This window comes from Myotis nattereri (assembly GCF_964212035.1).
Source record: "Myotis nattereri genome assembly, chromosome: 2".
NCBI classification, from domain to species: Eukaryota; Metazoa; Chordata; class Mammalia; order Chiroptera; family Vespertilionidae; genus Myotis; species Myotis nattereri.
The window spans coordinates 114895724-114910880 of NC_138076.1; the positions used below are offsets into that span (position 1 = coordinate 114895724).

General features: G+C 51.5%; 1 protein-coding gene across 4 annotated transcripts in view; it reads right to left on the reverse strand.

Annotated features, from left to right (window-relative positions):
• Positions 1 to 6679: 6679 nt before the first annotated feature.
• The window catches only part of MTUS2 (microtubule associated scaffold protein 2), a 503374-nt gene continuing 494896 nt past the window's right edge, over positions 6680 to 15157 (reverse strand). For 2 of the 4 annotated variants that reach the window (XM_081083595.1, XM_081083597.1), the window contains 4 exons: positions 12653 to 12751; positions 11447 to 11566; positions 8855 to 8952; positions 6680 to 8077 (listed from right to left, as the gene is read on the reverse strand). In XM_081083595.1, the coding sequence (XP_080939721.1) occupies positions 7864 to 8077; positions 8855 to 8952; positions 11447 to 11566; positions 12653 to 12751 (531 nt within the window). In that variant the 3' untranslated portion in view covers positions 6680 to 7863. The remainder of the gene's footprint in view (positions 8078 to 8854; positions 8953 to 11446; positions 11567 to 12652; positions 12752 to 15157) is intronic. The other 2 variants (XM_081083596.1, XM_081083598.1) reach the window with 1 other exon arrangement.

Here is a 15157-nt window from a genome sequence, read left to right on the forward strand (position 1 = left end):
AGGTAAGCTCACTGGCATTTTGGGGAGCTCTGCCTAGCTTTGTACCAGGCCCCACTGTTACACATCTAATACAAGCCATCACCATGAAGACAGGCCCCATGAGCAGCGTGTTCCAGGATGGATGGAGAGGGAGGTTTTGTGGGCACATCCACTCTGCTGGGCGAAGGTGTGTGATGTGTATTTATGGAACTGGTTAGTTCCCTTTCAATGGAACTAGATATGTTATGTATAATCTAAACTATATCTGTTTGCCATCATAAGGAGAGTATTGTACTTAAGGTTCCTTGGGGAGAGGAGATGTAGATTTTGTCAGACTCTCCTGGACTTTTTTTTGGTAATGAAATGCTTTATTACCATCCAGTGGTGTAAGAAGCTACACTCTGTATTTCCTCATCATCAGTGTGATGCCTGAAAATTAGGCCAAAAAATGTCAACTGACGTTCATCTCCGTCACTATAATCCAGATTTTGTGCCCATTGCTTGCTGAAGTAGCACTCTCTTTCAAGGGGACATGGACTGGCCAAGGGTCTCAGGCGCAGTTACCAAGGAGCCATCCTGGATCGTTCTCCAGGAGTGGAGCTTGAGATGGATGACCTTGGCCGTGAAGTCCAGGCGATTTTCTCAGGGTGTGAGAGTGTCCGCAGGCTCAGGAAGCAGGGCAAGGAAGATGCACTTAGACTTTGCTAGTTTAGTAACAAGGTATGATCTTGTGTTTCTTGATGACAAACTTTTTAATTTGAGAACTTATTCTCCTATTTGAGAAGCTATAATATATATTTAAAATAAGTTTCCTGTTTAAGTTGTGCCTTTCAGCATCACTGGGTGCAAGGAGCACCAAGGGTGATGATCCCCATGAGGGCTGGCTTATCACCAAACCTGAAGAGCTGTGGTTTCTCCAGTAAACGTTTTCTTCTATTGTATTGAACATGGAGCCATTATTAAATGAGTTTTGTTTTTTATTATGTAAATTGTAAAATATTTTTTGTTTGATGCTCTATTTTTCTAATAGTTTTCTTACAGTTATGATACTAGAGTTAGATTTTAACGCTAACTGCAAATCAGGTTGGTCTCTGCTGGCCCCTCCTGTTTTCACTTTATTTTAAGAACGAGCTTAGATGTTGTCCATCACTTTTTTAAAATGTGAAACTGCATCCCATTTTCGCTGACAACACTGTGCATCGACAACTTCTTACTGTACTTTGTGTTGTAAAATCAAACTGTTTTGTGGTACATTATCTCATGCTTCTGCAAATTCTAATAAATTCTGTAGCTTCAGTGTGCACGGTGTCCATCTCAAGAATTCCAGCAGCTTTGGCCAGGTCCCCAGGAGTGGCAGTGCCCCATGGAGAGGTCCAGATCCCGCGCTTTGCTTCTTTAGCATCTTCCGCCTCCCCACAGGCCGGTATTCTATCCCCTCCTTCAGCCATTGGGTGGAAATCCTTATTCCAACAATAAGCTGGGAAACCCAGAGCCAGGAACCCCTAGAGCCCTCATTTATGATCCCCTGTCGCTATCTCCCCGCTGCCCACTCTCCGGACTTGGCTTGGGTTTGGGCCCCAGAGATTTCATTTGCTGAAGGACTTGGGTATGGGGTGCAGCTAAACCCCTCACACCAGAACACCCCTCCACACCCACCATTGCTTAGAGAGGATGGGTGCATGCAGGGCAGGGAGAGGGTGGAGAGGATTGTAGCTGTTCTAATACTTGATCTATCTGTCCCCATTCCCCCTTGAGAAAGGATCATTTTCTTGCAAGGGAGGCAAATTCATTCAAATTGACCATAGCTCTCAGACACTGACACACAGTGATCCAGTGATCACATTGGGCAAATCTGCTGCCAGAAAGACAAGGCCTAACCTGTGTGTCATCTCAGCTGATGCCAGTGCTGGAGGGGACACCCAGGAGAGCAGAGAGAAGGGCAGGGAGCTGCTGTTGGGCCTGGCGCTGGCGGCTTGTCATGGGGGATAAAATCCTGACGACCAGGCACATCACCCGGTGGTCGGCCAGATGGTAAACGAATACAAACCCGACCCGATGGTGTGGAAGTGTCCCCAGCATGTCCCCAGGGTGTGCAGTGTCTGGGGACGCGGGCAGGCAGGAGTCCATTGCACCTCCCAGGGCAACTTCTCAGAGGTCTCCAGTGAGCCCAATCCCTGGCCTTCAGGATCAGTGGGCGTCAGTGTCTCGGAGAGCCCAGAACTGGGACAGGACCATGGTGGCAGGGGATGTGAGTGTCGGCTGAGCACTGGCCGGAGCTGAGCCAGGTGAAGCCTCTTCCAGCAGTGCCACACTGCCACCTCGTGGCCTGCCACAGGGTCTCCAGCCTTTCCTGGGAAACCTTGAGCCCCAGAAAGGATCCAGGTTGCAGGCCTCGGGAGAGTCTCCGAAGCACCTTTTCCCTGCACAGTTTGGTTTTGATACACTTCTGCTGAATCCAGAGCTGTGCCAACAGCTTGGCGTTCGCAGTAACAAGGAATCCTGTAAAGGCTCTTCACCAGGTGACAGCCAGGAATGGCGGCCACCTTGCACACCGGCTACTCTAGCCCAGCCTGGCTCAGCCCCCAGAGCAAGGCGGGGTTGGAGTACCTACTGGGGGTAACACTGCTGGCCCCTCTTCAAAGGGAACAGTTTCGTTTGAGCAAATCAAGCCTTCCTACCAACCCATCAATGCGGTCATTGAAAAATGCGCTGTGAGAAAAGGCTCAGGGACCAAACTGGCAGCCCTTTGGCCTGTTTCAGATGGCCAGCACCTAATCCTCGGGGACTCAGGTTGGGTAGGGGAATGGAGAAGCTGTGCAGGTTACACTTTCCCAAGGATACGTTAACATTTCACTTCGCAAAACAATGAAGTTGGCCCTGGTGGGGGAGCTCAGTTTGAGTGTCATTCCAATACACCAAGGCTGTGGGTTTGACCCCGATCAGGACACATACAAGAAGCAACCAGTGAGTGCATACAGAAGTGGAACAACAAATTGATGTTTCTCTCTTTTTCTCAAATCATTAAATAGAAAACATTTTTTAAAAACACAATGAAGTCACTTGTTGAGTGCCTGCCGGTGGTCTGCAGTCACTGGAGAGGGGATGCAATACACCCCCTGCTACATTAACCTGGGCGCAGGGAAGACGGAAGTCACCACCCAGAGAGCAGCAGCCGTGCGCGGTGGCCTGCTGGTTGTCCGTGCAGTGGGTGCCCTAGCGTGCTGCGCCCAGCCAGGACCCTGGGTCACGTGCAGCAGAGTGACTCCAGCTTAGAGCTGTGTAGAATCTCATCCCCCCCATGTCTTGGCTGGAAGAGCCTCAGAGACTTGAACTAGCGACCACCCCCACCCTCACCCCTGCTCCTCCCCCCCGGGGAAGGGGGCGGAGAACAGAGCTGGGCTGGCTGAACCCAGGGAGCCTGTTGTTTTGTTTTTAAGAGGTTTGAGAGAAGCAGAGTGGTTAAAAAAGATATTAAGCAAACTTAAGTGATTTAATTGCCCTTGTCTTAACAACTTTGGGTGTTTTTTGTGTATATTTAAGCATTTGATCCAAACATTCCAGTGGGCAGAATGCTGATTCGTAATAACATTGTGCAGTCCCAGAGATCTGGTTTGATGCCTATACTCCAGTGATGGCGAACCTATGACACGCGAACTCATTGTTTTGGTTGATTTTCCTTTGTTAAATGGCATTTAAATATATAAAATAAATATCAAAAATATAAGCCTTTGTTTTACTATGGTTGCAAATATCAAAAAATTTCTACATGTGACACGGCACCAGAGTTAAGTTAGGGTTTTTCAAAATGCTGACACGCCGAACTCAAAAGGTTCGCCATCACTGCATACTCTGAGGCAGCACCAGCTGTGCAAACAGGTGAGACACCTCGTTTTATTGTGCTTTGATTTATTGCACCTCACACATGTTGCATTTTTTACAAACTGAAGGCAAGGCCTTCCACTAGTTAAAAGATTACAACTTGCTTTATTGCAATATTTGCTTTATTGTAGTCTGGAACCGAACCCGAGTATCTCCGCAGTATGCCTGTACCCACTTCCGGGTTTCTACCTGAGCATCGCTCCTTCCGCTGAGATGAGTGACCCAAGTCCCACGCAGGGAGAGCCGGCTGTGCCAGGCTCCTTGCACAGAGGAGGTGACCAAGTGGTTGACTTTAGAGGTCTCGCCTGCCTGCTGCAAACCAGCTGTGAGAGGGGAGAGTTCTCTGCAGACAGGAGGAAGCGGCTCTAACGTCGTCACTCCCTGCACATGCCAGTGGCTGAGTCACGCGCCTGCTCAGTAAAGGTGAGACCTCACGTGTGGGGGAAAGGAATGAAAGGGGGTTATTATAAAAGTGGAGGACACAAGACACAGCAAAAGACACTAACAGGCTGGGACAGGTTGACAAGTGAATCAATAAATAGGTCGTCACTATCAATAATCTGGAAGCTGGGTGACTTAGAGGGGATTCTGTGGTCCTTGCAGGTCTGGAAATGACTCGAGGAGATTTATCATCCGCGAAAGCTCTCTTGTTCAGCAGCTGTTCAGGACGGCAGACTTGCTACAGTCTCACTAAAGTCCCTACCACTCCTATATGCCCCACAGGGAACTGACAATAGGGGTCTCCCTTGCATCCTTAAGCAGGGGCAGGCTGCCAAGCTGGCTGCAACCCACCCAGAGGTCAGGACTGGGGAGCAAGTGCTTTCAGGCTGAAACGTGCTGGCTGCACAGAGGATTATAGGAAGAGCCACAGAGCTGTCCAGGCTCCCGTGTCCCATGTTGGCATGAGAAAGCCTGACAGATCGTTGTGCACGATAAGGAACTGCTGTCTGTGACCATCACACCAGGAGGGCTCCTCCTTGCTGCTCATGAGAAAGCTCTATGGCCACCCAGGCATGAACTGGCAGGATATAGGATACATCAAACTTTTGTTGGGGGTAGAATCATAACCCTGCCTAGGGCTGAATTTGAAATCGATGGTAAAAGAATTGCACTCAATCTTTTGTGTCCCTTTCCCACTGACTCCAGCCCACCAGCCTACTAAAGACAGCGGGCTGAGCAGAGTCACTGAGCCCCCGAAAGCCAGGGCCAGGCTTCTGGAGATCCTGGGCTTCAAATATGGGTGTGGGGGGCGTTGGACCTGCTGAATCAGGGCAAGAGGTCTGGACACTCAGTGGCTGACCCTGGCAAAACACAGAAAAAAAATCCAGCCTGCCAAACACTTCCCTGGCTGCTATGGCTCCAGCCCGAATTGCCTCAAGCCTGAGGCGGTCAGGCCAAGAGTTACATCAAGTGCGTGTCACGGGAGCTCCCTCAAATTAACTTTAATATGCTTCAAACACAAATATGCAATACAGAAAGTGTAGGGGCTGGGTAAGGAATGTGAGACCCCATTCAAGCAATCACACCCAGTGTGCCAGTCCATCAACCCCTCCCCTCTCGGAAACCCGGCCAGAATCCTGCCCCAGCTCGGGGGCCCGGCAGTGGGGAAGGGCACACACTCAGCTCCCAAATGCCCAGAAAAGGTCGGTGAGGTCTGATGGGTTTGTCTGAGGCAGAGGAGCTGCGGCATCTGTAAGTGGAAACAGCTCCGGCCTGAGACGTGATGACAGGACTTCCATGTTGAGAGGTCCACGTCCTAGTAGCGTGCAGAGTGGTGGAAGGAGCACAATGGCTGCCACCCCTCCTGTTCCAGGACAACGGCCAGAGGTGACGGGAGTCCATGGTGAAGGACGAGGCCAGGGCGATGTAGGAATTAGCTCAAGTGCGCATGGTGAGGGCTGGTCAGGGCAGAGCTCCAGTCCTCCTGGTGAGGGATTATTTAGTGCTGACATCACCACGCCTTGGCCACAACCGGCTAACACGCTGTAGCACACCCTGACAGAACACTGGAGCCGGTGTTGCTGTGTAACTGCGTTCAGCAGGCGTCCCTGTGGACGCAGCTCCTAACTGGAGAGCTGAGCTACCGCTGACACTGTGTTTGGAGGCGGTGCCGCGAGAAGGAGACATAACTGTGTGCTTTGTGAACAAGGCATAATCGACTCTAATGGAATGCCCGGCTCAATGTCACAGCATCATGCAGAGCCATGAGAGGAGAAACGTTCCTTCGATGGGCATCTACTGTGTATGTCCCCAGCATGGGGGGATACTATTGGGGGTTTGCTAGAAACAAGATGGAACTCAAGCAGAAGCCCAACCTTGACTCAGGCAGGGAACACAGACCAGGTCTGTGTTCATGTGAGCGAAGCAGGCAGGCCTTTGGGCAAGCCGACCCCTCCCTTCTGTGGGCCGTCTCTTCCCCACCACAGATGACCCTGCCTGAGTCCACTTGCCTTGGTCATACTCAGACTGCCCTGTGCTCAGGACAATTTCCAGGGGCCTTAGGGAGGGAAGTACAGGGGCTCTGTCACAAACAGGAAACAAAGGCATCATTATCATCATATCAATTGTTAAAACTACTTCCCTGTTGGGTGTCATGCTCCTAACCTTCCACAGCACTACAGGAATACCTCTCATGTTCTAATTCTACCATTTCAGAGACAGGTGCCAGTCCAGCAGCCAGTGACCACTGGCTGGAGTTTCCGTGGGCTCCTCTGTGTGGAAGGACCGTTTGGGTCCTAGATGGAGCACTGTCAGCTGTGGCATTGCTCGATGATCCTGCAGAAAATATACCTGGGTTCCTGGAGGGTCAAGGGATGGTCTAGCTCAGCGTGGAATTGGTCCCCCAGGACGGAAGAACTGGTTTTCTGGAAGCCCCTGCTAGAACCCCTGAGCCATCTCAATGCACAGTGATGGGACTGAGTTACTGAACCGAACTGAAGGGGAGATTGCTATGAATGGGGGCCTGAGGGTCATATCGGTGGGTTGACCACTCGCAGCATCAGATCAGAGCAAACCACCTAGACTGCCAGAGCGTCCCTGCCCTGGGCTCAGCCAGGGCACAGATCCTGTCAGCAGTTTTCCTCTTGAGGCCGCAGGGCGAATGGTCTTGGTCAACTCCAAGGTCATCCTCACCCTCCCTCCAGAAGGGCTTTCTCTCCCATATTTCCCCCGAGGGAGCAATAGCTGAAGGACAGATTCCAGGATGCCATTTAGGAAAAAAGCAAAACTTGTGTTTACAAGACTATAGATGATTCACTGTCATGTCGAAACATCCAAAAAGCTGCCAAACCCCGCAGGGCTTCCCACTGCGCTCCCTTAGCCACTCACCACAGGAGCCTTGATAATTAAAACCTGCGAATGGAATAATGGTGACTTCAGATCATGTTGACTAAGAAGCTGATTGTTCCAAAGGCAGTTACCGTTCACAAGTCGCTGGTGTTTGTGTTAAATACAGTACCACTTGGTGGCAGGTCGAAAGGCGCTTCTTCTCAGTATCTTTTTTTTTTTTCTTTTCTATTTTGGGTAGAAATATTCTTGGGAAGCTAGATAGAAATGCATTTTCATTTCCCAAGTATTCTTAGGCACAAGTTAGAAAACTGCTGACCTTCACCAAAATATGTCAGCACTTCATGTTATAAAAAATGCAATTTAGAACCACCGCGTGTGCAGATACGTTCATTGACATATCTACACACATCGGTGCAGCACACAATGATTATTCGGTATAGATTCCAAACTGAACTATCTGTCACTAACCTGAAATTCTGCAGTGAAAATTCATTGCTCAAAAACAATTGGCATTTCTTTCTTTTGGCTCTAACTACGGTCCAACGTTTGCACATCAGACACGACCGCCTCAGTGGCAACGCCAGGGAAGAGCAGTGTGACTGGGGAGGGCGCCGCTGAGCAGCTCCTGAGCATGCGCGGGGCGGCCGTGGTGAAGACTCCCCCAGGTGGAAGCGCGGGTGCGTGAGGGGCCGCAGCTCCGAGGGCCGCGTGGCGTTGTCATCTGGGCGTGGTGCCCACTTTGGCGGGTGAGGAGGGTCCGGAGGAGGAGCCGCGGTAAACAGGGGACGTGGGGGTGAGTTTAACTGGGCTGGTTGGGTCCCCAGTTTGGAGCTTCCAGAGCAACTCTTCATTGGTGCGGCTCAGCCTCTTCTTCTCCTGGGCCTCCTTCTCCGCGTACTCCTGCAGGTTGGCGTTCTCCTCCGACAGCTGTCTGCACGGGGAGAGGACAGTCATGCCACAGGCCTCAGCTCGGATACGCCAGGCCAAGGACGCCTGCGGGGGCAGCGGGGGTAAGTCGGACCCTAACCCACAGTCTCGGGTTGAACCACTGTTGCTGCTTGTCCCACCACCACATCGGTTCTCCCTCCCCTCTTCCTGCCCCCTCCCCCCTCCCATTCAGCCCGGTGATGGCTCAGCCCTCATGGACAAAAATAGCCTCCCACTGGCTGTTTTATTGCACACCAACCCAAGTGGTGGTGGTGGGGGGGGGGGGGTGTATCTCCACATCCTTCCCTGGAAGTTGGGGACCTCAGAGCAGGGGACCAAGATAGAGACGATGTCACCAGGAGCAGCTGCATTTGGCTACATGGCTTCTCTCTGGCACATTCCATCTCTGCTGTCCTCTGTCAGGGCCAGCCCTTCACTGCCAGGGCCAGGCTGGCCCATGGCGACAGCTCAGCAGCCAAGGGAGACGTGGGTCTGCACTGCTGAGCTGGCCATGCACAGGGTGGCGCACATGGGGTTCCCTTTTCCCTGGGAACCCCCAGCGGCCCCTCTCCAAAATCCGCCCTGGGAACAAACCTGAGCAACACCCAGCCGCGTCGGTCGGGGCTCCTGCCATATGCTTTCCGACGGTCGGGGAGGCCTCACAGCGCAGAGGAGTGAGGTAAATTGGATGTTGGGACACAAACAGGACCCTCAAGCTCAGCAGCAAAGCCACTTTGCGGGTGGCACATGGTTTGTGAGTTTAGACACCTGCTCTGCCTACCTCGTGACGACAGTATTCTGGTCAATCCTTGCTCTGAGATCTTCGTTCTGCTGCTGGAGAACTTGGATTTTCTCCTCCAGGATAATGTTCTTTTCCGCCTGGAAAGGGTGCAGTGTTAGGAGGCCTCTGGCAGGGCCGTCTGACAGGAAGGAGACCAGTGCCCTTGGAGGGTTATCAAGAAGCGTGTTTTGCAAACTACAGTGTGTAGTGCACTGGTGGCTTGTAAAATTAGGTTACAGGGATGTGGTCGGCATTTGTTGAAAACAGAATAAAGCAGAAGAGAAAATACCAGAATGTGCTGTATATAGTAAAAGTAAGTATAGTTTTATATATTTTAGATATATAGTTTTATTTCACATATATTATGAACGTGTGTGTATGTATATACTGGAATCCTGTGTAGAATATATTTTTTATAGTGAGTGTCCCCAGGCCGTTGCCATTGTTAGAGATATGCCGTGATCAGCACCAGGACCTAGTCTGGCTAACGGGTCCCATGGGCCCCCCTGTACTGCATTACCCTCCCTTGCTGGGTGCACCCTATGACATTCTAAATGAATGGAGAGATGGAAACATGGACACATTTTCCCTTCTGAGACTATGGCCAGCCAGGAATGCAAAGCACAAGACCATCTTGGCACATTCTCAGAAAAATCACAGCACCCAGGGCTGTTACTGCTCCACAATTTATACCATTCTCTCTGTCAGAGGGTCTCACCGGGCCCGAGACCTAGCTGAAGTACAGTTCCATTCTAATATGAAGTTTAAAATAAATTATTTTTGAAAAGAACGTAACAAATTCTATATTAGTGTAGTTAATCTTTAAGGAAAACGTTCACCTCTCCAAGAATAAGGGTTAGGAATCAGAGCCAAAGAATGGACCTCTGTCCCTGCTCTTCATCAAGACACTCTCACCCAGCCCTCCACTTTGCTCTAAGGAAGTGGGATGTGATTAAAACAGTACCCTACCCCATATACACAACTGCTTCTGGAGTGAGAAGTCATGAATGCCTGCAGAAAGCCTAAAACATGGCTAAAAACAGCCACATCAGCCTCTAGGCTTGTCAGTGATTGAACAACTGGGTGCAGATGGCCCAGCCTGGAGGAGGAGGGTTGCTGTCCTCACATTGGTTGGACTACAGGCAGGACCAGGAGGGCAGGCCTCTGTCCCCGAGCTCCCAGTGGTCTTAGGTGTTGTCTTGCTGGGAAGCTCTGGGCTGCCGAGGGCTCTGGTGCCACGTGGCCAACGTTAGCCAGGATGCTGGTATCAGACACTCACATCCAAGTCTGCCCCCTCCTAACTGATGAGCACCGGGCAGAAAGCGATGTCTGCGAAAGGGGACAATGCTAGACAAGAGAGGGCCGTGACAACTGAATGTGAAACTGAGGTCTCCAGCAGCTCCTGATTAGGGCAACCAGCTCCAAGGATATTTCAGAACCACGGAGAACTTCAACAGTTAGACCAGATGATTGGTTACTGAGGGGGTAAGTTAAAGATTTGCTCACTGAACGTGTGCAGGGGATGTCTCAGGTATGTACACGTGTACAGAGAAGCTCTGGAAAGTGTTAACAGTAGTGGAAATATATTTTAATTTTCTTATTTCTGTTTATCTTATCATTTTTTTAAAATATATTTTTATTGATTTCAGAGAGGGAGAGAGAGATAGAAACATCAATGATGAGACAATCGTTATCGGCTGCCTCCTGCATGCCCCCTACTGGGGATTGAGCTCGCAACCCCGGCATGTGCCCCAACCGGAAATCGAACCATGACTTCAGGTTAATAGGTCGGCACTCAACCACTGAGCCACGATGGCCAGGGCTGTCTAATCCTTTTCTATAATGCACATATTTTCCTTTTATAGTATCAAAAGTTTGTTTTTCATATAACAATTTATAAAAAGGAATAAAACATAAGAATTTATCTGAGAGCCTTGGGTCAAGTTCCAGTTCAGGATGGTATCTCCTTGGAAACTGGCTTCTCTGCTACTAACCTTGGACAATCATCTCCTTGAGCCCTGGCGTGGCCCTTGTGCCTAAAGGTAGAGAATGAACTTTGGGGTGCTCTGTTCCCCAAAAGGGGCACCCTTTGCTGGTTCTGTGGAAGTCAGGCTGAAAGGTGAGGCTGAGTGGTGAGAGCGCTGGGCTGGGGTTCCCTCCCGCCTGGGGGTAGCCACTGATTGGCTTTAGCGAGATGCCCTGTCCCAGGCCCCCCTCTCTAACTTGTGAAAGCAGGCTCCCAGCACCTCCTTCACAGCCCTGCTGTTGGAACAGAGGCATGGAGAGTGCTCTGCGTGGTGCCTGGCACACGTCAGTGACGCTCCTCTGTGCTGGCTCATCACACGTCCGCCAGGGAGGAGTGAGGAAACCACTTCAGAGCCATGGGGCGGGGATGGAGGCTGCAGAGTTAGACAAAATGAGGCCACCTCTGAGACCCCTGGCTACCTAAGAAAGGCCTGGAGACTCAAGGATAGAATTCTCCACTCAGGTGGGAGCCATGGGTTCAGGGCTCGCGTCCTGAACGGTGTCAGTGTTGACATCAACGATGACAGTAAGGTTGCTAGGCTCTCCCCAGGAAATAGACCAACTCACCAGCTTTTCCAGCTCAATAATCTTCTTTTCCTGCTGGTGTATTTGCTGATTCTTCATCTCTAACACCTGCTTCAAACTCTTCATGTCTTCTTCCAAGTGCTGATAGGGAGCCAGTGCAACCTACAGGGGCAGAGAGCGACAAGCTATCTTCCCGGTCCTGGCAAAGGCCACTGCTCACCACAGTCACGGATTTCACTAAAGCTAGTCTTCTTTAACCAGCTGCCCAGGAGGCACTGGAGCATGAGGGAGAGAGAAGAACATCAGCTCACACAGCCCTCCCTGGTAGAGATGCCCACTGGTGTCCCACTGGGAATGCAACTAAAAATCCAGCTCCCTGGGGAAAAGAAGAGAGACAGCCATCACCACTGGAGAGTGTGGGGGCTGGAATGGCCGGATGCTACCAGCCCATCCCCAGAGGGAGCTGGTGCGGCGAAAGGAGTCAGTTCGACACTGGCTTTGGACAGTCACCCAGACCACTTGGTTCAGCAGGTGGCGGGGATTTCCAGGTGCCAGCTGTGCCCTTCAGAGCCCCAGCCCAGCATAGAAACAGAGCAAAGTGGTTTAAAAGCAGAAAAGGCATTTAAAAAAAGAAATGTTAGAGTGAGGTTGCCAGATGCCAACAACAACAACAACAAAAACCCCATAGTAAAGTGGGTTAAACTTGAATTTCAGATAAACAACATTATACTTAGTATAAGTATTGAAAGGGACATCCTTATACTAACTTCTCTGTAATGCAGGTTTAACTGGGTGTGATGTGCTGCATATGGCAACTGGACACCAGAGGGGAGGAATTGTGCCAGCTCTCCTGGCAAAAACTCGCTCAACCTACTAACTCGGGCCTCAGTGGAGCCTCCCCGTGCCAGCCTGAGGGAGCTGGAGAGGACAATGGCGAGGTGGTCCTGGCCGGGCCACGCTTGTCCCAGGAGCTCAGGCACAGTGGCGGGAGCCGTGTGCCCTGTGGCAGGAATTGTGTGCCCTGTGGCAGGAATAACATTTAGATGGAGAAACCCCCGTCTGAGGAGAGGTGCTGACAGGAATATGTGTAAGACCCGGGAGGGCCTGACCAGCTGTCGCTTTGGTAGCAGATTAGCACAGAGGCCCTGTCATCGGGGTGACTGCTGAGGAAGCCACAGGGCTTCCCGGGGAGAAGTCCACAGAGCCCCGCTGAGCCCCGCGGTGCTGGAGGCCGGGGATACTCGACACCTCCAGCTGCTCTTCAGTGTTTTTCTGCAAAGCCTCCTCGAAGCGTCTGGCTCGGTCTCGCAGAGACTGGCTCTGGAAGGTCAGCGTGTCCACCTGGTCCTGCAGTAATGACACAAGGAGTCCAGCTCGGTCCTCTGGGGACACAGCAGCCTGGGGAGCCGTGATGACGGCCTGTGCACACGCCATGGGCATCAAGCTGAGGCAGGTGCTCCACATGGTGTGACAGACCTCCCACGTCAGCCTCGCTCGTGTTCCAGCTGGGGTTCTCGCTGCCCCACCCCCACTTTACAGCCCAGCTCTCCCACCGGCTCCATCCGCCAGCTCCCTCTCTTTCCAGAGTCACTTCTAGCTCCTCTTGGCCTCCCTGGGCCTCAGGACTGGGGTGCAGGTCCCTGATGTGAGCGGAGGCTGTCCTCCCTTTTTAGGCCATCTGGCCCCAGTTTAGACCTTCTGTTTAGACCAGTGATGGTGAACCTTTTGAGCGCGGCGTGCCAGCATTTTGAAAAACCCTAACTTAACTCTGGTTCCGTGTCACATATAGAAATTTTTTGATATTTGCAACCATAGTAAAACAAAGATTTACATTTTTGATATTTATTTTATATATTTAAATGCCATTTAACAAAGAAAAATCAACCAAAAAAAATGAGTTTGCGTGTCACCTCTGACATGCGTGTCATAGGTTCGCCATCACTGGTGTAGACTCGCCATCACTGGTGTAGACCATGCTCCTGGCCCCCAGCACACACCAGCCACAAGGCAGCCCTCCGTGTGCCGGCTGACGGAAGGGGTGTCTGAGGGGGCACCACACCCCTTCCCTGGCTCACCCCTCCCTGGCAGCCCTAGCAAGGACTGATCATCAAAGTTCTCCGCCCAATGACACCATTTCTGTAACATTAGAACCTACGGAATTCCAATGAACTCTTCTCTCAAGAGTAATGGCCTCATCCCAGCCGACACAAGGAGCAAGGAGCAAGGTATTGTAAATTATGGAATTGTACAGAGTAACACTGTAATGTATGAGGTGCCTGGCTTGACTGCTTTCTTCAGCATGGCAGACAACCCTGTTTGGCAAACCAGCCTTGGTTTTTTTCTTGTGCTCTTTTTTTGTTTCTTTGTTTCCAGTTACTCCTATTTCATCTTAAATAACAAAAGCCCCCACAGTGCCATTAAAAGCAAAGGCTGGGTACTAGGGCAATGCAGTAGTCAGCGGGACCTGTACCCACAGGCCCTGGGTATTAGGGCAATGCAGTAGTCAGTGGGAGCCTGTACCCACAGGCCCTGGGTATTAGGGCAATGCAGTAGTCAGTGGGAGCCTGTACCCACAGGCCCTGGGTATTAGGGCAATGCAGTAGTCAGTGGGAGCCTGTACCCACAGGCCCTGGGTATTAGGGCAATGCAGTAGTCAGCGGGACCTGTACCCACAGGCCCTGGGTATTAGGGCAATGCAGTAGTCAGTGGGAGCCTGTACCCACAGGCCCTGGGTATTAGGGCAATGCAGTAGTCAGTGGGAGCCTGTACCCACAGGCCCTGGGTACTAGGGCAATGCAGTAGTCAGCGGGAGCCTGTACCCACAGGCCCTGGCGATGTAGGCAGTGGTGCTCTGGAAGCTAACTACCACACCCCCGGTGCCTCCCCAGGCCGCGCGGCACCAGCTGTGTCAGCGCTGTCAGAGGTTGCATTTCTTTCAAGCCTCTCCTCCTCCATCAAAAAGCAGAACAGCAAAAGCGCATCAGGCAAATACCACCTAGGATGGACCTCAAATATCCAACTGGTGTTTCTGCCACATTCACCATGACTCAACACCAACCCACAGGCCCACGCGGTGCGCAGCAGTCACACGGCACAGGCTGCTTCCAATTGGATTGGCTCCTGTATGTCCAGGGTGAGGCCCCGCACCGGCCCCTTAGGAGCTAACCAACGGCATGATAACAATCGTGAGGATGATAAAAATAAATATAACAAATAATAATATTAGCCACGATCAGAACAGCAAGAGCTGCTGCTTATTAGCATTTGCCAGGAGCCAACCTGGTGCTGCGCACTTTACACACGTCACTCCTCGCGGAAGGTTCCGTCAGCGCCGTTTCACAGACGGGTACCCAAGGCTCACGGAGCTCACGTATTGCCCAAGGTTTCAAAGCTAGTAAGAGGGGGCGCCATGGGATTTAAGCCCGAGTTCAAATCTCTTACCACAAGCCTGCTTCTGCAGCTGCCAGTCACTGGCGGCAGTTGGCTCTAGCAGCTCCACCCTCCTTGTACCAAATAACCTCCCGCCCAAATGGGTTCTGTCTGCTGCCGGGTGTTGCCCGAGGGATGGCAGGGGCGGAATGAAGACTCCTCACGGGTGAAACAAAACCTTCTCTGCGGTTTGGGGCTGGTGGGTTTCTGTTACACCACAGTCTGGCTTTCCCTTTCCGGGCGTGCGTTCCTGAGGACAGCGCACCTGATGCTGTGAGAGGGATGCATGAGGAAGGCAGTTTGGGGTACATTTGCCGAGGATGA